The sequence below is a fragment of the Equus quagga genome, chromosome 4, assembly GCF_021613505.1.
Source record: "Equus quagga isolate Etosha38 chromosome 4, UCLA_HA_Equagga_1.0, whole genome shotgun sequence".
NCBI lineage: Eukaryota > Metazoa > Chordata > Mammalia > Perissodactyla > Equidae > Equus > Equus quagga.
In genome coordinates, this window is record NC_060270.1 from 49,905,603 (window position 1) to 49,928,848 (window position 23,246).

At 44.5% G+C, this 23,246-nt stretch overlaps 1 protein-coding gene across 9 annotated transcripts in view; it reads left to right on the forward strand.

Annotated features, from left to right (window-relative positions):
* The first annotated feature begins 1,764 nt into the window (after positions 1–1,764).
* The window catches only part of MECOM (MDS1 and EVI1 complex locus), a 533,910-nt gene continuing 512,428 nt past the window's right edge, over positions 1,765–23,246 (forward strand). For 4 of the 9 annotated variants that reach the window (XM_046658716.1, XM_046658717.1, XM_046658733.1 and 1 more), the window contains exon 1: positions 1,772–2,247. In XM_046658716.1, the coding sequence (XP_046514672.1) occupies positions 2,211–2,247 (37 nt within the window). In that variant the 5' untranslated portion in view covers positions 1,772–2,210. Of the gene's footprint in view, positions 2,248–2,939; positions 2,963–23,246 lie in introns of those variants that run through there. The other 5 variants (XM_046658714.1, XM_046658715.1, XM_046658725.1 and 2 more) reach the window with 4 other exon arrangements.

The window sequence follows — 23,246 nt, forward strand, 5'->3', positions numbered from 1 at the left end:
CTAGGTGGGGATCCCCAGAGTCCCTTAAACAGATCAGAAGCAGCTTCTATGAACTTCTTGCCGGCCAGCCTAGTGTGTTTCTCTTCCTGGAGATTTTACTCCCTTTCCAGAAGGCTCTCAACTCCCAGTTCTCCTTTTCCTCTCAGGACATTCACTGGTCAGAGGGAAGGCACTCTTCGGTCTAAACTGAGAAGAGCCAGTGAACTCTCATCCCCAGACCCCAGGGAACCCACACTCAGAGCATTGAAGTGCCTGGTGCTGTTGCACCAGCCGAAGGTGTAAGCACACCACCTGTATGCACAGGGCAACAGGAACTGTAGAAGGACTGGAGAAAACCCTCCCTGCCTCTTTAGTCCAGAGGGGATGATGGGGTTCCCTTGTGCCCATGTGTGTGGGCACCAGAGCCTTCTCTTTTGGAAGTTATTTTACTCCTGCTCTGTGTAATGCCTTCTTTGCCACCCCTCCCATTACATTTCAACATGACACATCTGTCTCCCTTGGGACCTGTACCCAGGCTCTCCAGGGACTTGTGTCTTACAGCCAAATGCCCCTAGAATTACACAGCTCTGGAGGAAGAGAAACGGTGGGCATCCTTAGCCAGGGTGAACCCTTTGAATTTTGATTTCCTAGAACAAAGATATTTGAGAGCAATTGATGAATGCCCTTTGGGTCAAACCTTGCTATTGCTCACTCACACCCGCAGTCCTAGTTTTGACGAGTAATGACAACAGGTACAACTGGGCATTCTCAGTGATCTTCCTTCCCCTCCTCTGCCTTTGCCAAACTCATGCCCAGAACCTGCTTTTCTTTTCCCTTTCCTTTAACTTGAACATCAAGGATGTATTGTTGCAGCATAGAGACTGAAAAGATTGTAATTTTCTTTTATGGTGTCTGGCAGGATTTGCAACAGATATTAATGGGGACATAAATAGCTCATGGAAGGTATTGAACAAAACTGTTTAATGCAAGGACGTTGTACCGAGAGAAAATCTATAGTTGTTGAGATTGATTCATACCTTGAACACAGCTAGCCCCTTTAGGAGTTCCCCATTCTGCGTGCCCACTTCATTAGTAAATCCTGTAATTAAAGCAAATTTCAACAATGTGTTTTTTTAAGGGTGGGGGAAAGATTTTCCCCCCACCTCCTCCTTCTTCTGACCCCGGAGGTTGTGGGTTTAAGCGAATGAGTGAAAATGGCAGGCAGGCTGAGCTGCAGCAGCAGGCGACGGGGCCAGCGGTGGGGGAGGCCGGAAGGTGACAGCCGACCTCAGGGAAGGCAGGAGGTCTTGGATGTCAAATGCCCGAGCCTGCCCGGGCCTGGGAATCAACGGTGATCATTACTACCTGGTGGGAATAGAGCACTGAAATATTCCAAAGATGGCAGCAAGCATGGGTATTATACCTAAAATCGAGGAAGAAACAGTTATTTATTGTGCTTTCAACTCTGAAAGCAGAAGCCGCAATAGCTGCAGTAGCAGCGGGAGCCCCAGATTTCCCCGAAGTTCAGAATGATTCTCACTTTCTCCTGGATCATTCTCCAGAGTCTAGTCCTTCTGGTTCTTTAGTATGGGAAAGATTTTAAAAGTCCCCCCCGCCCCCACTCCTTCTTGCTTTCCCCCAGGGATGGTATAGAAAATTTCCTGCTATTTATGGTGGGAAAAACAATAACAATAATGATACAAGCTTATTGGTGATTTCAACACGAAATCCATCCCCTGCCCGTCTTTTTTCTTTTTTTTTTTTTTTGGGCGAGGTGTCTGCTCCCCTCTAGCTCCCTGCGCTCGCTCCCCGCCCCCCGCCGCCCTCCCCGTGGCTCCCTTTCTCCGCCTCCTCGGCGATTGCCATCTGACAAGATCTCCAAATCAAAGTGATAAATCGCTCCAAACTTTTTTTGGCGGCGCTGAGATGTTGGAGGGGCGTCTAGCGCGCATGTGCGAAGGTGTCCGTCCAAACTGACAATGCTGGAGAGATAGCGAGTGTGGATTGAGAGAAAGGGAGAGAGGGAGGGAGAGAGAGTGAAAGAGGGAAAGACAGAGTGAGTGTGTGTAAGCGTGTGTGTGTGTGTGTGTGTGTGTGTGAGAGAGAGAGAGAGAGAGAGAGAGAGAGAGAGAGAGCGAGAGGGAGGGAGCGAGAGGGAGAGCAAAAGAAGGAAAAGATCCAAGAAAAAAAAACCCCAACCACACACCAGCGGCTGCAGGACTGGGCACAGCATGAGATCCAAAGGCAGGGCAAGGAAACTGGCCACAAGTAGGTGCAATATCCCTTTTCTATTGGCTTTCCCCCTCCTCTGCCATCTTGCATATCTGTCTCCAGCGCTCCGGGAGGGAGCGCGGGGCTGCCTCTCGCGCCGGGGCCCCGGGTGGAGGGCAGGCACAACGCAGCCCCAGCAACCTGCCGGTCCCAGCCTCCGCGCCCGGCCGCTCGCGCTCTCGCTCCTGCTTTGGGCGCCAGAGGAGCCGGGGCAGCCCTCAGCCCCGCGCACCGACCAGCTGTGGCAACCCCGGGGTGGGGGTGGGGGTGGGTGCAGCAAAGACCGGGGTGGGAGGGAGAAGAGAGCGCGAGAGCTAGCGGGAAGGGGTGGGGTGGGGTGGGGTGGGGGGGGGGGGGGAAGGAGATGAGAGAGTCTCCCCCTCCCCTCCCCTTCCCCCCAGGCGGAGGAGAGTTGCCTGTGGCCAACCAGCTAGTCCCGGGAGTGGGAGGGGGAGCGGGGGATCGGGGGGTGGAGTGGGGCAGGGAGCCTGTTCGGGCCTCGGTTTGTTTCTGGGGTTTGGGGTGGCTGGGTGGCTCGCAGGGAGCCACAGTGGCGGCGGCGGCGGGCAGCGGTGGTGGAGTTGGGAAAAGTTGCGAGGCGGCCGCTGGAAGTTGCGCGGGCTGGCGGGCTGCGCCGAGCTGCGGTTGCGGTAGTGGGCGCTGTGCGCTCGGCCGTGCTCTCCGGCGTGCGCGGCGCGGCTGGAGGACTGGGGTGGGGAGCTGGGGGACGAGGGTGGGGGCCATAGTCGCGGGGCGGGGGGGCGCCGGCAGAGCGGAGCTACCGGCTCCGCGGAGCCGCCGGCAGGTGGGGAGGAAAGAGGCCCCGCGAGCGCGTGAAGAGCGGAGAGCGGAGGGCGCCCAGCCAGCGGCGACAGCCGCCGAGGGGAAGGGGGCCGAAAGGGCGCACTCCGGCCCGCGAGCTCCAGGCTGGCGGGGCGCCGAGTGACCCCCAGGGGGCGGGCTGCTGGGACACTGGGCCGCGGCGAGGGCGCGGCAGAGCCTCCCACTCTCCTTCTGGACGCAGCTGGGTCTCGGGTCGCTAACCCTCCCCGGCGCCCCCTGCCTGCCCGGCGTGGAGCGGCCCTGGTCACGCGGGAAAAGGGCGATTGGGTTCGGGCGGGGGCGGCGGGACCCTCATCCCCCATTCTGCTCTCAGAAGCGTTGGGTGACTTCGCCCGGCTTTGCCCGCCGAGCCGACCCTGTCCCAGAAGCCATGCGCCTCAGCTGGGACTGTGGGCGACAGGAGTGGGTTTGTCCAATTGCTTCTCCCTCGAATCTGAGGGGACTCAGCCGTGCCGACATCCAGAGCAATCCGGAGCAGTGCAAAGCGCTCCTCCGCGAGGTGTCAGCACGCGGGGTTGGAGCAACCTCGGGAGAGGACAGGCCGCCGTTCGCTCTCTTACTCGCTGAAAACAGAACTCTTTAATTATTTTGCTTGTGGACCAGAGAAAGGAAAGATGACGGATGGGTGGGATGCTTCTCCCTAGTGAAGTCCCCAGTCTCCCCGCCTCCCCTCCCTTGCATATTAAAACCAAGTACGCCCCCTCGCCTTCCAGCCTCCGGTGTCCCCGCAGCAGCCGCGCGGAAGGCAGCGGCACCTTGGCGGGCTGGGTTGTTTCTTTGGCGTTGGGAGTCCGCGGTCTAGCCCAGCGAGATGCTGTCATCGCAGGCGCCTTTCCAGTGCTTCGTCCAGTCCTCACCCAAGCACTTCTTCATTCCCCGATATGTTTCTTTTCGCCCTGGTCTCAAGGATCAACCTAATATAGGGCTCTTTGGGTCATCAGTCCATCTGTTTCTCTTTTGGATAGTGTTCATTTCACTTAGCTGCGACAGTGTCGAAGCGCGCCAGTGGAACTCCTGTTTTTCCTGTTTGCTTTTAAATGAGGCCGATGTCTTTATTTTCATCCGAGGAGGAATAAATGTACATATGCTTGGAGGCCTGAGGGCTTCAATTCCGACTAAAGGTTAGGAGTGTGTGTGTGTGTGTGTGTGGGTGTGTGACTGGGGGGACGGAGGTGGGGTCGGGTGGAGAGCCTATTTCAACCATGCCTAAGTTGTGAAATGAAAGCCGAAGGCTTCGCGCGCCTCATTGCCCAGGATCCGCCGAAGTGAAAGCAGACCACAAAACCCTTCGAAGTTTTTGAGCAACTTTTTCAACTATTTTAATTGCCAAGCTGTACGCTGCGCATTAGAATGTTTCCTCACGCACAGCCCACTCAACATCCAGAAACCCAGCCTCGTTTCCGATCTGATACTTGTCATTCATCCAGTGGGAGAGCGATTTATTTTGTGTCTGGCTTCTCAAAGGATGCTGGCTGCCGCTTTCTGATAACTAGATACGAACTCTTACAAACTTTTTCTTGCTAAGCCTCAGCTTCCCGCTCGCGCTGCTCCAGCTGTTGCCATCGCGGCTGTCTTTCTCAGAGAGAAGCGCTGCTTTATGCAATTCTTCAGTTACAATCTGGGTAATAAAGGAAACCGTCTTGAAACTACGGATTTTTGTATTTTACAGCGCTGTTTCCTTTCCCCCGCGTAGTGCGTGAGTTTCCTAGCGCGTGGCGGAGACCCCTGCCGCGCAATCCGACGAAAACTTCGCTGCTCGGTCTGCACCGATTTCTTTCTTTCTCTGGGTTAGGAAGAGGCATGTGACCAGCACACTTTAAAAAACAAACCTACCTTTATCGTTGCGAAAGTAAACATTGCAATGGAAACAAATCACGTAGGAACAGTTGTTTTCTCGATTGCTTGTTGCTCTTTTTGTCTTTTGTAAATTTCTTTGGTGGCCAAGTCCTGTCGTTGTCTTGGCCACGGTACAGCATCCCATGGACCGAGACCAGGGACCAGAGACCCTGAAAGTACGCACTAAAGTTAAATCCAGAATGAATGCACAACTCATTTTTCCAGCTCACAGGCCTTGGTTTTTTTGCACAATAGTTGAAACCGGTAAATTCGTTGCAAATCATTTGGGAGGAATAAACCGTTTAATTAAAAAAAAATAAAGGAGGGAAAAGCAAGAAGATTGACATGTGTACTGTCTAAAGCCCTTGGCTTTTATTCTCATCTTTAAGAAAAGAAAACTAAAAGCCAAGCAGACGCTGGCAGCGCCACAGGCTTCCCAGCCGTTTTCTTGGGCAGCTAGGACGGCACCTGGGCCGTGCCAGAAATGCCAGTTGCAACTGCTTTTCTCCTGGTGATGGGAAAGAAGTGTGGTTGGGTCTGCCCAGCAGGTCTACTGCTCGAAACACCGAAGGAACCCCCATCCCACTTCTCTAAAGTGACACCCGGCAGGGTTTCAATCACAGCAATGAACGAGTTGCAAGGAGTAACCCCCCTTAGCTACCGGTCCCCAGAAGTCTCGTAAAGACCCAGAAGGCGATGCGATTAGCAAGACCCCGGCGAGGGGGGCACTTGTTACTTGTACACTTGATCTCTATTTAAAAAGAGGCCTGAAGTAGGTAAGGTGGATGACGACTCTCCCTCCCGCGCTTCAACTCCTTTCACCTTAGCAGCCCAAGACCTAAATAATAAAGGGAATGCCCCCAGGTTCTAGCCTGCACTCCCTTGTGCCCACCTACCTGCGTCTTCCTTCATCCTTAAAGAAACACTCAGATTAAAACACAAAGCTTTGTTTAAAAATGTGTTTTATTTGTTTATCTCAGACTGCTTTGGAGGAGGGAAAACGCTGGTCGGTCGGAGGCAGAGGCCCCTTCTAGGAAGGCGGTTTATTTGCCATTACTTGACCATTCCCCTGGCTTAGGGCTTCTTTATTGCATTTGGCACTTGGAGCGCAGTCTTCCTGCGGCATTTCGATGTGTTTTGCCAAAAAAAAAAAAAAAAAAAAAAAAAAAAAAGTTTTGGGGGGGGAGTAAAAAACTTTTTTTTTCCCCCCCCCCCCCCCCCCCCCCCCCATCCTCGACACTGTGGAAGGGGACGGCTCATTAGCTGCAGAGGCAGGAAAGCTGGAAAGAAAGGCTCCTTTCTCAGGTTTTTATTTGTAGGGACTGAGGAGTCACAGGTCTTGGCGACGGTGCGCGTGTTAGTGTGTGCATACGAGCGAGTGAGTGTGTCTTTTGCGGGGTGGCCCAGCTCTCAGGCTTCCGAGCGAGGCCTCTCCCTGCTACCCCGGCCAGGCCTGCGCCGACAGACATTCAACACGTAGGACGCTTGTCGAATAGAAATTAACGCGTCATTCCACGAAATTTTTGCTTTCTTCTTTTTTTTTAAAGTTGAAGATAATAACTCTGTAAGCAGTTTCCCTTTAAACATCTCGTCGTTTGGGAGTTTGTTTTATTTCATTTTTGAAAGTTGGCGCCAGGTTATCCGAGGCTGCAGGCCACAGCTGGGGACTCCTGGCTTTGTCCTCCTGGGGCAAGGAGGGCAAAGGAGGGCAAAAGAGCACCGACTTATCCTCGAAACCTGGCTCGGTCCCCTCTCTCCCCACACCTCCTCTGTTTTGCCTCTGCTGGAAGCAGGTCCTGAAGTGGAGAAAGTTGACTTGTCATCTTCTGGCCAATGGCTCTTCCCCTGTTCCCAAGGTACTCAGTGCCTGGCAGAGCCCTATCCCCAAGAGCTGGGTACAAACTCCCACCCGTCATCTCAAAACCTCCTAGTGCAGAGGAAATGGGCCCTGATGGGGAGGGCGGGGTGGAGCTGGGGAGGCCCTTGTGGGGAGCTAGGCAGTGCTCACCCTGGGCGTCCCCCTACACCTCCGTCCTCCAGCTGCTCAGCTCCTGGCTCCCAGGCTTCGGCCAGAACTCTTCCTCCCTCGCCAGCCTCAGAGGTGCTGAGTGCCTGGAGCGCTGCTTCCCTTGGAGCTGGGTTTGCAATGACCATGTACACACACATGCACCCACGCACGTGCACACACACGTCTGGGGTTCAGGAACACTCCAGTGTGGAGGGCAGGCACACCCTCGCTCATTCACTCTCCCTGCAGGGCAGGCCCCTTACCAGCCTCATCGGGCAGGGGAGAGAGAGGCTGGGGGGAGATGAGGAGACGGTCACACTATAATGATGCTAGGCACATTTTTCTGGAGTGGTGGTTAACCCTTCCACGGCTGGGAGCTGCAGCTCTGGGCACTTTCTACTAAAATGCTCTGTGGGGGCTGCTTCTCTTTTTAGCTAGGCAGCCCAGGATGAATCATTAGTTCCCTCCCTACTCCATTTGCCACGGTCCTCTTTCTAAAATTAGATTTCCCCCTTCCCACTCTTCTGGCTTTCAGAGTTTACCAGGGAATTCTCAAGGAAATTGGCTGTGGAGTGAGAAAAGTGTGAGGAAGAGGATAAAAAGGAGATAAACAAATAGAACAGAAAACAAGAGAGGGAGAAAGGAAGAGGAAAGCAGGGTGCTGCTTCTCCCAGAACCCCAGTTTGCACACAGATTGGTATTATTTTTTCCCCCAGTAAATGAAAAAAGTATAATCCTTGTTAATTACCTTTGCTTCTATGCCATACAAGAAACTTCAGAGATGTTTCCACATAAGGAAGAAACTGTTTACAAAACTCTTTCAAAAGTGTGACATATTGCTCTAGTTCGGCACTGAAAAGCTAAACACACTTACCCTCCTTTGAAGTGCCCTGGCGGGGGCAGCTTATTTGAGTGCGGTTCAGATATTGCTGTGGGTATAACTAATGGCCTCTACCTATTTAGCTCAAGTGGGAGGAGAGAAAGGCCTGAATTCCTTGTCCAATGGGTCCCTCTGGAGACTGGGTTCTGGCTCCTGGCCAGTTCGGTACAATGTCAACATTGAATATTTGAATTCCCAGACTCTATTTAACAAGTTTCTAAATAAATAAACTCATTGTGTGTCTGTGTTTAAAATTATTTCACCTCTTTCATAAAAGCTACAGCATCTTATTACATTGGCCTCGCAAGTTGATTTTTAAAAACATAAACAAACAAACAGAGCTTAAGGCATTTTAACAGGCAGAACTTCACAATATGTACGTTTTGCAAAGATGTTCTCTCACACGTGGCTGGGTAGTCGCTATTTAGAGGGATCTTGGGCTGTTCTGTGTGACATGATAGTGAAATTATAATAAAAAACCAAGTTAAGCTCAGAAAGCCAGCAAAATATTAATCACATCTAAAGGAAGGCCTGACTGTGTAACTCTAGTGTCTTTAGATATTTGATAATTTTTCCTCCTGGGTCCTATAGGGGACAGAAAGCTTCACTGATACGTCCTAAATGGGTAGGGATAGAATTCTGCCCAGATGCAGTTTTGTTTCTGGGCACTTTTCTTTATCTGTGTCTGTCTTTGTAAGTTGGAAGGGGTAGATAGGCACATGTTATCCTCATATTTCAGCCTGGTTTAAAAAGGCCTGCATGAATCTTATGTTTTTACTGAAGTCTCAGCATTTGAACATCCACAGCATTTTTATGCAATGGGAACATCCTTGTTCTAGGAAGTACACACTTAATTTTTTTTTTTTTTTAAAAAGAGGCAAGTTCTAGTCCTCTGGAAAGTGTGGACCCCATCTGGAGTTGTTAGGAAAGAAAGTGGAATTTGCTCTAATTGATGTGTATAAAGTACAACATTATTAAAAAGAATGGGATTTGAAAGGGCACGTAGCAAAACCCATAACATTTAGCTGGTAACATGGAGAGCTCGAAGCCAAGAAGAAAATACCACCAACCCATGCAAACCCTAAAATAGATTACAATGACCTCAGCCATTTTCATTTTCAAAAATAATAGCCATGATTAAGACAGGGGAGTGTTTTACTTGGAACCATACTATTCTGCATTATTATAAAAGCTGTTTTGTGGTTAAAGAACTGTTTCATTATAGGAAAAAAAAAGCAAGTCAATTTTTAATCAAATTCCTGACTCTTCAAAAGCTCTCATTCTTGAATTACTTCTTATTTTGATTTTAGCTGTTATTCTTATTCATTAGCAAACAGGCTTTTGGCTTGTATGTTCAGCCAAATCCTTGGCTACTAACTAAAGGAGAAATTTTATTTAGAAGAGAGATTTTATTAATTCCCGTAGTAAACACCTGCCTAGGGGCCGCTGACTATGTAACAGGAAGAACCGAAGCTTTCTTAACCTTCCTCAAGAACCTGCCTCTAGGAATTAATTTCATATGTTAGGGTTGTTCAAATTAGGACATTTATGAAAGTCCTCATACGTGGCACTTGGTGGGGCTGGCAATGGGCAGGCTTATGATATAAATAGCAATGAGATCTTCCTGTGCGCACAGACAAGCCGTGTTCCCCACTCTCATGAATGTTACAGATGTGCTCCCCAGTGTTTGAATCTGAGCGTGGTCCCTGACTGAATAGCTGAGTCCCCTTCAAATTACAGAATGCCGCCGAGCCCCAGGATCTTTACCTGTAAATGGAGAGGAATAATACCACCCTTCTTTGTCTGCTGTGAGGGTGTGTGGGGGTAAATGCATGCAAAGTACCTAAGTCACATGTGATCACTAAATAAATCTTCATCACTTCCCTTCCAATGTGTCAATTAAATTTTTTGAAGAGAAATTTTTTGGACGTCCTTCTCTTCCACCCCATTCTGTTTCTATCCAGTCCCCCTTTTAGAAGTATTTGCATGTATTGAGTAAGCATTTTGTATGTCTTTTCAATAAATTATGCCTCAAGATAAATGGAAGTCCTTTCTAAAATTTGGGCACATCAAAACTGTCTATACAAAGCCAAAACTGGCAGTAAATTTATTAGGAAAACTTGAGAATCTTCCCTTGTCCTTTTTTGGGGAAGGGGGCCACTGTATAAGTAAAGTGATTGAGATTTCCACTTTATTCCACAGACTTTGGCATCATATGCACACAGTCTAAGTTTAGTTGTGCCTGGTCTCCAGTTGACATTAGACCATAATCCCTTTTGTATGAACTTTTACTTTTAATGGAATGAGTTTCGTAAGTCACTTTACTACCTTAGCTGGGTTGCTCTTCTCTAAATGAGGGGATAGGACTATAGCTGAGCTTGTAAACTCAAATGCCTATAGGGATTGGCAGGTACAATAAATGAGTGAAGCAAAGTGGGTATAAGCACTTAAGCTCTTTCCTATTTTTGTTTAAAATTTTGATGCCCAGCCTTCACATTCCAGAACAAGAGGGAGTGGTGGCGTCTGTGGCAAACTGGGAGTAAAAGCCTTCCTTAAAGGGGGCAGCTGCTACTCAGCTCCAGCTCACTGCTGCCATTTGGGCAAGGGGCCCAGTGCTGCTGGGTCTTCTAATTTTTGAGAGAAGCCACATATCTGGATTTGTATGTGAATTTTCTCTACTTTAAAATGTTGGCTCAATTAACAACGACAACAATAACAACCAACAACATTCTGCGGGCCCAAACAAACACCTCTGTCTGCCACGTATAGTTCACAGACCCTGGGTTTGCAATATCTGGATTGGATATTTTATGATGTCCACAAGGCTTCCTGAATTTTACCTTGTTTTTTTTAAGATCTATATCTTTTTCTTCCACCCCAGAGTTAATGTGTGTGTGTGTGTGTATGTGTGTGTGTTTTGATAGGTGGAAGTACTTATTACAGAATCTGATATCTGGCCATTTATCTGGAAAAAAAGTCTTTCACGGCCATATTGTGTCTTTCTTTCCCTCCATGCTGCTTCATCATTAATTGGCTTAAGAAAATAAACTGAAACACTCACTCTCCTTCTCATAGCCACTAGCCACCATTCTTATTTCTCACTCAACCCAGTTCTTTGATTTGTGGGCTGGGGGTTGGGCAGTAAATCATTAGGAGACAGTTTTCTGTGGTTTTCCACAGTGGGAGAAGAAGTCATTTGGCTACTGTGGGTATAACAGAGGAAGAGTTCGCTCCTGCCCCCTAGGAGGGTCCAGATGTCATGTCCTGTACATCTGTAACTGAAGAACCCAACTGATTTTTAAGACATGAACCTAAGATGGGGAAATTAGATTTTAAGGGTTGAATGCATTATTTGACAAGAGTGATTTTCCTTGTAAGATGGTTTTATATGTTCAGGGAACATTTGAAAATAAAATACGTTCTGTTTATTATCATAAGTTATATTTATAGCAGAAATGGTAGGTGTATAATAAGTAAAACTAAATTCTGAGGACTAGTAGGGCAAAGTGTGGTGATGAAATGTCAATAATATTTGGACTAAACACTTTGTAATATCTTCATCAGTACTGTAATCAAGGGACTGGTCAATAAATACTTGTTGCTATCAGTTAACATGGTTGGAGAAATCATCAGATAGTGCAGTACTTGCAGAGGAGGATTTAAAATAGTGATGAACCATGCTTAGAAACACTATCAATGGGTCATCAGCTAGCTAGCTCCCAATTTTTTACACCTGACACTGAAGCCCAGATTGTTAGCCTGGCCTTTGTGATCCTCCTTTAAATTTAGTAAGAGATCAACACATGTTCGTTATTATTTTATTAACTTTCCAGTCTCATATGTTTCCCTACTGAAGACTGGTCCATTCAGCCTCACTTGTCTAGTCACCCACCGTCTCACTCTCTTGCCAGCCTCGCCTTGTGTTTCCATCTTCCAACCTTCGGCAATGATGTCACCACAGTCTGTAAAACTACCCGTTCTTTGACCATCAACATCTCACTCCTTTAAGATTTAGTTTAAACCTTTCCTTCTTCAGAAGTTTTATCCTCATCACTCTTGGAGACGTGATTTCTCTATGTCTTTTCATTCTAATAGTATGAAATTATTTTTACCTACCGTGATTTTGGCATTTTATTATAAATTCCTTATCTTCGCTATATCTATCTTATTTTTCTAGCTAAACTGTAAAACTCCTGGAGAACCCATTTCTGTTTTGTACAGTTCCTGGTTCTATGCTTTGCATATGGCAGATATCAGTACAATTAGGTGATAGTGGTTAGCGATGGGCTTTGGTAGATTTTGTGAGCTCCTGCAATTTCTTTGCCTGTAAAACCTCCGAAGTCAGGTAATGTCAGCACTAGACCTCTGGGACAGCTGACACTTTGATTGCGTGCTAAATCCACAGTTGGCCTATTTTGACAGTGATAAACCACCTTGAAAGCACATTTGGAATCTAGAGTATTATTCCTAATTTTTACCAATAATGCTCCTCATTTTGCCAGTGCAGGTATAACCCACAGCTCCTCAGTTAAATTACAAATTGTCATTGATCTATATTTGATCTCAAGGTTTATGGAAACTCTGTCCTGAACCTGATGCTGGAGACCGTCAGTGGAGGCGAGGTACAGATGGTGAAACAGTTTGTGGACTCATGTTCTTCCTAGGGGTCTGAGGATAGTCCGCTTCACAAAAGTCATCAGAAACCGTGCTTTTACATAATTCTAACCCCAATTTAGGCAGAATTAATATAGAGCATAGCAACAAGAATCTTGCTGTAAATTTTAATGTATGTTTATGATTAAAGGCTGTTTTAAACAATTTCCGGCTGATAGATAATGATGTTGCATTCACTCTTGTTTTGATTAAATTAACCCCACTCACCCAATGGTGTCCCCTTAATTCAAATGCAGCCCTGACTTCTTCCTTCCCCAGCATCCCCTCACCTCGCTCCTCTACCCCCCATTTCACAAATCTCTCATCTTTATGGAGAAAACAGGACTGTTTGTGCTTCGGACAGCACTCCTTAAGGCCTGAACGAGGTTTATAGGGTTTCAATGCCCATTAGGAGTTTTCATCCCCCAAGACCAGCTTGGTGTGACTTTTTATTCTGCCCTTTGAACTGCTCTTAAGGTATTGGGAGCCCCTTAAAATGAGGGCAGGGATTAAGAACCACAGCTTTCATACTTTGATTCCAACTATAGGCTTTACCTCTGACAGGAACTATGAAATTAGTAGTAATAAAATGTTTCATGATAAAACGATAGTAAAAATGAATGGAAGGATGGAACAACTATCTTGGTTCTGAGGGGTCGTGGCTCGTGACCTTCTTTTGGGTCTCAGACACATGCAAGACTCTGATGAAAGGTATGGAGCCTCTCCCCAGAGACTGCAAATATGCATAACAATTTACATATAATTTCGGTGGTTCATGGACTTCTAAATTCCAGCCATAGATCTTATAGGGAGACACCCACATGTTCAGACTTGATTCACCCTAGTGTGTTTATTGTATAACATCCTAAAGTCTTTATCAATCTTTTCTTCATTATTTTAGAAACATTATTTTTTTCTGATTACAAAATTTACGTACACTTGTTCTAATAATTTAAAAACTGCAAGAATGTTATGTCATAGAAAATGAAAGTTCTTTGTCATCTGCCCCCTTTCTTTTGTCACACGCTGCCTGCAGTGGGCCACTATTCACCCTTTAGTGTTTAGTCCTGCAGATTTTTTTCCCATGCTTTTATTAGCACTTGCCTACGTATAGATTTATAACTTTTTACAGCAACTTACTTTTTTCTTTTTTAAAACTTAATAATATACCTCGGACCTTTCCCCCTGTCAGTACGTATCAATCTAACCCATTCTTTTAAAGGCAGAAGATCTTCCATTTTTTGAATGTGACACATTTTATTGAACCAGTCCCCTATGGATGACATTTGGGTAGTTTCCAGTTTTCAGAACAGGACAGACAGAGAAGTTCCCCAAACCAGGTCTAAGGGAAAATGAAAGTGAAGTGTACAATTAAAGGAAGCTCACGGTTCAGGGTGAAGTGTGCTGGCCTCTAAGCCGTGGGCACAGCGGGGCTTTGGGGAGGTCATAGAGGGTTGCCTCACCCTGTCAGGACAGATCAGATTTCCAAGCATCTTTACCCCCTGGAGGACCAAGGGTCGAATCCCAGAGCTAAGGTACATCTTTGTAAGATCCACTGTGATATGTCTTTGATATTTCAAGCTTACTGGATTGTTCTGGACTTCATATTTATGCTCCATTTCTGTTTTCTCCTGCTGCTTGCAATAGGCTATAGCTGAAATAAATCTGTATAGCCCTAACTGGATAAAGATAGGTAAGTTGTCAGGGTTTAAAGTCTCAAAATTCTTTTTTTAATTGTGATTTTTTTTTTTTTTGGTTTCTGTGGTGTATTATCATCACACTGCCCTATCCTGTATATGCACCTTAAGCCAACTGGTGTGACCAGATGAATGCAGAAGGTTATTGAAGTCAATTGAAATTTTTTTGATGTTCTTTAAAAAAATTACCCACAATTTCTAACCTATGAATTGGAAAGACTATTTTTACAGGAAAATGTTTTTCACTGGGTAACCAGGGTATGGGAAAACTTTTATAATGGAAACTATCTCTTACTTTTAACTATAGCATCAAAAATATGACAGTATAATGTTACACACCAAAGCCCATCAGATGCAGAATTCCAGTTTTTGATTATAAGTTATAAACCAGGATAGAGAGACTTCTGAAAAGTGGTTTTCTTTGGCAACGATGTTGTTGATTAAATATAAAAAATTCAGAAAAAATTAGTTCAGCCCATTCCTTTACACAGAAGGTTACAAAAATGGAATAGTTGGGTTTTGTTTCTAGTGGGAACAACTTGGCTTATTAAAGCTCATTGGATTATATTAGATTAAAAACACACTAGACATTTTAGATTGAATTTGAAGAGGTACCACTCAAGGAATTAAAATTTAGTCATATAAATCTTTTTAAGAATATATTTACTTTGCGATTCTGATTCCTTAGAGGACAGTATTTTTTCCAAATTCACATTTTTTTTGGTGGATGTGTAAAAGTCGCATGGGGCATTACTCTTGTTAATATTTTCAAAGTATATTTTAAATGAGATCAATCAAATTGAGTCAATAAATAGTTATTGAGTGCCTAGTTTATATAAGACATGGTGAACAAAATCCTAGAAACACTCACTTTCCTGAGAATATTGAACATCAGCATTTGACAGACATACATATACCCCTGACAATGGTTTATTATCTGAGACAAAGATCGCTATGTGCCTGTTGCTGGCCGTAAATGACTACATAGTAATTTTCGTAAGTTTGGAATACTGAATCCTTTGCCTGCCTCTTCTCCAAATATTTTGTTAAGATTGTGAAGCCTCACAGCCAACAAGTGGCAATGCCATTCCAAGCGTTTGGGATCTTGCATTTGAATATAATGCTGTAGTTCATTTCTCCTGATATCTGTCAGATGGGGAGGTCATTGCCTGCCTCACTAAATTATTTGCGTGTTAATGCTGAAACGGTTTTCATTCAAGATGCTTGAAAACAAAACCAAGTCCTTTGTAAATACTTGCTGTTGATGATCATCACCCATCCATTCATTCAACAGCTATTTGTTGAGCGCTTACAGTTCTGGGTGAAGGGAAGGCGGCAGTACACGTCAGACAAGGACCCTGCCCACAGGAGGCGCCCATTCTGGGGGCATAAGTGTATATGGTCATACACTTCCAGACGTGGACTGTGCTAGGAAGAAGATAAAGCAGGGTAACTTGCCAGAGAGTACCCAGGGCCCTTGTTTTAGAAAGGTGGTGGGACAAGACCTCTCTGAGGAGGTGACATTTGAACAGAGAGCTAAGTGAGGAGAATGTTGCTAAGTGTTCGAAGTGTGGCACGTTGAAACTCAGAGAAAGCAGGCATGTCCACCTTGGCTCATTCCCTAACCTAGAGCAGAAGCAGATAAGGTTATTGTGTATCTTCCTTTATAGATGGAGGGAGTGGGAGTTTTGTGTTTGATCTGTAAACACTAGGTTAGTGGCAGCATCAGAGAAAAAGTTAGGTTTCTAGACCCATAATTCAGTCCAGTTAAACAAATATTTATTGAATATACATTCAACAGCCCAAGCCAAGCATGGTGTTGGGCACTGAGTACACAAAGAGAAAAAAATATGTTTCCTGCCCTTGAGGAACTTATAGTCTATTGGGAGTGACAGACATGTGAACAGATGTTTTCAGTACAGTGAGTGGGTGCAATCACAATGGATGTAGTATGTGACCAATGGCATACCCTCATTTCACATACCCTCGTTTTACATCTATTCTTGCAAAAAAAATTCTTTAACCCATATCCATCTAAGCTCAGAAAAAAAAATACATGTTTCAAATTTGAGGGTTAAAAATTTGCATGTGTGTAATGCAATTTAAGGCATATTTCTAAATTTATCTTCTGAGACTTCAAATGCCTACTATAAAGGATATTTATATATTAGATGGGCAACTAAATGTTTCCTGAAAGGTCCGCCCGTCACGTTTGTCTGTGATTATGGAAATGCTGATTGCAATCACTGAGAAAGATGTAGGGTGTACTTGAGGTGTATGCCCCACAGCCTGGGGTCTGCAGATGAGCAAATTACCCTTCCCATGCTCACCAGTTTCAGTGAATTTTGTCCCTTGTGCAGTTAGAGCAACTATTCCTATCACAGTTCCAGAAGAAGTTCTTTTAGGAAGATCTCAAAGAGTTTCCTCCTTGCCAGTTGTAGCTCTGTCTGAGAGGAGAGATCTGATCAAAATGCCCAAACTGAAATCTAAGTGGTTTCAAAAGGTGCATCTTGCTTTTAGGCTCAGTTTTGTCCAGTAGAAGATAGTGCCACCCGAGGACTGACAGGAGCTCAAAGAAATGGCTTGTCTCTCAGGTCAGCATGTGATTTTGTCTTTGTAAAACAGAAATAAGAATAAAAAGCACTACCCTCTCTTCTGATTCTCTTTGCTAATCATTTTGCTGTACTGTGTTTATGTGTCTAAGCCAATATTCCAGCCACTGGGCTTGGCACAGAAATCGATGCCTCCAACATCATTACTGCTGGGCACAGTTTGAAGTCCTGAGCAAACTCCCCATTTTCCTAAATGCATAAGATGCTAGTGATTTAAGGATACTGTTGATAATATTGCCATATTAGAACACCAGCATAGATGTTGTTTGACCCACGAAGCAACGTTGTATTTCTGTTTCTTTGACCTAAAAATACTGGGTAGATGGATCTGAAGAGGATGGGAAATGTCAAGGTAAAAAGCATTATGCATCTAGGGCTTTCCAAGGGCCTCATGATCTGTATATCAGATCTCTCTTCCTGCCCTTGAGTGATGGCAATCTCTGTCACCAAGGTTTTACCCGCAAGAAAAGAAAATACTCTGACACCTAATACAACGAGCTGCACCTTAGGAAACCTTCCAAGTGGATCCGTGATGTTGGCCAGGACTTGTGGATGGCTTCCAGGATGTGTGGAACGCAACCATTTATTTCCTCTACCACACTCGGCGGGATTTTCCTGACCACATCATAACATCTCATTATGTGCACTTGACAATTAGTAGTAACTTTCCTAAGAGGAAAGTGCTCTCTGTTGTGTTTTAAGCCCTATCTCCCTTGAAGATAGGCTCTTGTTTTTTCCTTAGGTGTGATCATCTCAAAAGTTCAGTATATTTTGGGCACTATGGGCATGTTTTCTGGTGGATGATGCTGGCTGGGAGAGTCACGACATAGTTTGAGTCTCAACTTTGCTGCTCATCAACCCGGTCTCCTTGGGCAGGATACTAACCCTCTGAACTTAATGTCCTCACGTCTAAGGTGGGAACAGTAACTACCTCTGCTTTAGCTTCCTCCAGACCAGTAATGTGAAAATAAGATGACATATGTATAAGCTTTTATAAGCTGTCAAGAGCTGTGTAAATTTAACATGCTATTAAAAGTTCTAGAAATTAGAGAATATTAAGAATGCTAAGGAGGGATTAAGAATGTAGACTCTAGAGACACATTATTTAGGCTGAAATCTTGCCTCTACTACTACCTAGCTGGGTGGCCATGGATAAGCTACTTAGCCTCTCTGTGCCTCAGTTTCTTCATCTGTAAAATGGAGATAATTTATAACAACAATAAGTAATAGTACTCGTCAAGATTATTGAGTGTTCATGCATTATTGCGGTTAATTCTCCCATCTCTGTTAGGTGGGGGATATTACTATCTTGGTCTAGAGATGAGGGCACTGGAGATGGGTAAGTTATTTGCTGTAGGCCTCTCAGTTCCAAGTGCAGTGATGGGATCCAGGCTGGATCTGCTTTACACCAAAGCCCAGGAACTCAGTCTGAACACTCCACTGCCTTATTTTTGTCATCCAGAAATAAAAGCGGAACATTGCACAGCCTGAGCATCCCAGAGCTCATAAAAGGTAATAAGATTTTGGATAGAGGACATCTTAATTTAAAGAAATGATTTCGTACAACTCTTAGTAGAGAGGAATTTTGCTGCAATTTATGTGCGTAATCTTCTCTTTATGACAAGGGCTGGTTGTCTCTTTGTCTTTCCTTTTCGTCCCAGAGTTATCTGCAGTGTGGTTTTCCATCACTTTATGTTTTAGTTTTCCTTAGGGAACTCTACAAATATTTGTTGAATGAATGACTTAGAGGAGACTTCATTACTTCATTGCCTGAAATCACCAGCTACTTATACCATACAACTCACCAGTGAATGGTACTGGATTCAGATCCCCATTTTCTAAACAATGCACTGTGGCAGTAGACTAGCCCAAGGTCATCAGGATATTTTTAACTTCCTGAATCTTTCCTCTATGCACACATCTGAGGCTGAGTCCTGTTCACCCATCCTCAACTTTGTTCTAAAATCCAAATGACTGGGACCTTGCAAAAAAGTGTTTGAGTAGTTGCAAAATTGAATAATCTGGGGGCTGGCCTGGTGGTGTAGTGGTTAAGTTCACCTACTCTGCTTTGGCGGCCTGGGGTTTGCTGGTTTGGATCCTATGCATGGACCTACACATGGCTCATCGAGCCATGCTGTGGCAGCATCCCACATAACAGAACTAGAAGGACTTACAACTAGGATATACAACTATGTACTGGGGCTTTGGGGAGAACAAGAAGGAAGATTGGCCTCAGATGTTAGCTCATGGCCAATCTTCCTCACGAAAAAAAATAAAGAATAAAAAAATAAAAAATTGAATCATCTGTGGGGTTTAAATAAGGGGAGGGGTAATGAGTTCTCAGATCTAGTTCCTTTTTTTTTTCTTGGTGAGGAACATTGGTCCTGAGCTAACATCTGTTGCCAATCTTCTTTTTGCTCAAGAAAGACTGCTGCTGAGCTAACGTCTGTGCCAATCTTCCTTTACTTTGTATGTGGGATGCCACCACCACATGGCTTGATGAGCAGTGGGTAGGTCTGCACTTGGGATCCAAACCAGCAAACCACGGGTTGCTGAGGCAGAACATGCGAACTTAACCACTATGCCACTGGGCTGGCCCCTTTTGTTTGTTTTTTATTTTGGGGAGAAGACAGTGGACAAGTTAAGAGAAGATATGGTGACTCAAATACGGCTGTATAGAATCACTTGGAGAACTTAAATATACCAGTACTCGGAATCCACCCCAAACCAATTCCATCAGAATCTCTAGGGCTGGGGTTCACGCAGTGGGGAGCAACGAGTCCTGGGCATAAGAAACTGGGAAGAAGAAGGTCATTTTGGTTAAAGAATCAGAGAGAGAGCAGAGATAGCAAGGTGGCTCCAAATGCTCCCTTTGGGGTTGATTCCGAGGCTTTATATATTTTAATGTATGGCTTCCTTCTGGTTTTTACAGGCACAGGTTTGGAAGTTGGAAATATTCTCTTAGCGCTTAGCTCCATGAGCTTGCTTTCTGCCTATGATTTCTGGCCTTTGCAGCAGTGATGGGTGAGAGATTTCTAGTTGTGAAAGGCCGTTGTGGGGGCCTTCATCACAGAGACGCGGTGATCTTCTGAGGGCCCAGAAGCTCTGATGTCTTTCTGACCCTTTTGATCTGGTGGCCATTTTTAAAAGGACAGTAATGTTTTCCAGATTAAAAAACAACAGCAAAAATAACTCAAACCAAAACAGAATCAGCCACTGCTTTGTGAGAAAGCATTTTAATATTGCTAGTTGCTTTTGTCTTTTTCCTAGGATCTCAGACACGAACGCTTCTGCCAACCTTCCCCTGAAAGGGGAGCCTTGGGAAGGCATGTAGGGAAAACAGAATAAATTGTAAAAAAAAATAGAGATCTCTACCAAGAAAGGTACAAAGCAGAAAAGTAGGTTTTTCAGGTTGGGATTGTGCTATATTTCAGGAAGTTTGAATGCTGAGTGCCAGTGCCCCCTATGCCTGGCTGGTTTTAATCAATGCTGTCAGTCACTCACTCCCATATACAGGAAGATGCATTAAATAAACACGGTCGATGTTGTTGGATGGTCCAGGTATGTTCGGTTGCACCTGAGTGCTCATTTGCTCAATGTGCCCAATGGTTCTGGAGGTTTCATTGAGCTCAGTGGGATGGACACCAAAACAGACCATGTTAAGGAACACAGATGTTTGTGTGCACCTATGGTAAAGGAGGACGGCTTTACGAAAAGACAGAATTAAGCCGGTAAAATGGCGTGAGAGTGTTTTTATAAAACGTGTGCTTGTGTATATCTTTGGACACCTGAGAGGTCCTCCTTAGTTTTTGTTTAAGTTGTGTGCTTCAAAATTATTGACTGCATTGCACAAATCCTCTGAGGAATTTCTTTTGGATTCTGCAGCTTATTTCAATGATGATTAATCTAATTGCCCCTTTTTTTTTCTTTCAAAGCCATCACTTGCATTTTATAATTTTTAGAATTTTCTTTGAACCAAGTGGAAAGGGATAAGGTGGTTCAGTCATTTAAAGGGGAGATTAAAGCCATGTTTTCACAAGAGCTTTTGAATGTTTATTTTGATTATAATACTAGTGTAAGATAAATATAAAATATAAAAATGCCAGGAACCAAGAATATGCTTTTCTAGCCTCAGGAGTGGGGCTATGGAATCACACATATTTGAGATAATCTGTGTATTTTAAGAGCGTTATAAGCTGCAATGCAAGAGGAGTTTTGCGGCAAGCTATATGGTCAACTAGAGAAAATAGAATGATTCTATTCTGCAGCTGAGGCTTGAAATAAGGAAGACGAGGGTAAGTTTTTCCAGGCCACCCGCAAGAGAGGGGTGGAACTGGGAAGAGATTTCTTAGCTACCAGACTGCACATGCCCATCGCTATCAGAGGAAGTCTTGTGACTTATTTTATGGGAGTGGAACGTGTCTAGCAGAGGGCCATCTTTTTCACCCAGCAGAAATTATTCATTTCATTCTCACTGTGGTAAATATTGTTTCTGCTATAGATCTCTTGAAATATGGTTGAGATAAAATAGGAAGCTGTGTTCTAAAAGATAAGCCCAATACTCAGAACCTCCTGGAGATGCAGGCGCAAGGCCAGGCCAGAGCTGTCCTGCTGCCCTTGGTTAACATTTATGAAGCTTTCATTTGGTGAACGATTTTGTAGGAAGGATTTTTAAAATAATTTTACATGTGACCTATTTCTCCCTTCTGCAGCTTCTGTTTTGAGAGTAAGCAGAAGGAAACGGTAGTAATAACAAAATTGGTTTTTGCTCATTCACACTTTTCTGCCATTCGGATTATGGGAGTAGTGAGGTGGGAGAAAGGAGGGCAGAACAGAAACAAGGATGGAGAAGAAAAACATAGGTGCGTAGGAGGGAGAGGATGTGCAGGGTGGAACAAACCAGATGTGCTTCTCAGAGGGTTTGTTTAGAAAGCATGGTGCTAATCATTCAATATTTAAAGATTCATATTTGGGGATTCACACATCTCTATTAGTAGGTCTGTGAAAAGGAAGTTTAGCAAAATCAGATTGATGACTGATGCAATTTAATTAGACTCTGGCTTCATAAATATGCAATGGTATTGGAATGAGAAGTTGAATCCTTAGATTTCCTGAGAAAAATGGCAATTTGGTTTGCTTCAGAGTTGGTTGCCACCGTGGTGTATAGGTGAGTAAAATAGTCGGGCAATTTAAAAATTAGAAGAAAGGCTAAATTTGCTTGACCAATTACAGGAACCATTTGTAGATATTTCCTGCCCTCCTTTACAGCTCTGGCTCCCTTTTCCAGTTTTTCGACTGTAGATATTTCTTTCGTGAACTGTGCCTTCTGTAATAGCTTTGAGAGACACTGTTAGGTTTATGGACCCTTGGTAATTTCACACTGCCTTAAATCCTTGGCATGGTGGCTTTTCTAGCACATCCAGAACAAACTATTAAGACTTTATAACAATATTAAAATCAGTCGGTTGACCAAAGAGACTTACTGATCTTTTTGATAGGTCGGCAGGATGAGGAAGAGGAAGGGAGTGTGAGAGTACATTTATTTTTTAACCTTTGTTTTGAATAAAACTCTGGCCAGGGAAAGGCCTAAGACGGGGTGAACTGACAGGCTCCCTCTCTGAGGTAATTTGGCAACCTGGCGCAGTTGGAACCCTCTCCATAACCATGGAGACTTCCAGCAGTTGGCTCTTTTCTCTTTTGTCTTCTCTGAACTGTTCTTTCCTTTTGGCCAAGATTCTTTCCTTTTCACTTTCTTTGTTGTTAGTTGGCTCAAGAACATACCTTCCAGTTGATGAATTTGCAGTTTTCTTAACATTTCATCAGTTATCCTACTATTTTTAAATCTCGTTTGCAAATATTTTCCTTCTCCTTTGTCTTCCCTTCACGTTTGAAACGGGGAAAGCAGAAGTTTTATTTTTCACGCCCACCTTCCCAGTCCCGGTCTCCACCATCCCTATATTCTCTTTATGCCACTCGGTTAGCTTCTTTGCTGAAATGAAATATATGATTAATAAATGGGAAGGCCCTTTCTCGTGATTGATAACTACACTTAGAAACACTGTCATTTGCAATTCATTAAATGCCTTATTTGCCATTTATATTTACTGAAAATGGATACTCTATATATTAGTTCTTTCTCAATGACAGATCACTGGTAAATGTATAATTAAAAGAGAGCTTAATTTCAATTTGTCTTCATTTCTCCTTGAAATAATTTTACGGCTGTCATATGGACCTTCTTCTCCATTCCAATGCATTCCTCTTTGCTGCTTCCCACAATTGTTCTCTTATTTCAGAATTTCTTTCCTCAGGGCAATGTCCTATCGTCAGAAGACCCAAATGCAAATGCCGCCTCTGCTGTTTGCAAAATGAGACTCTGGGCAGAATCTTTAACAGCCCCCACTCTCAGTTTTCTCACCTATAAAGTGGGAGTGACAATACTTATTTTGCAAAATTGGCATGAGGTT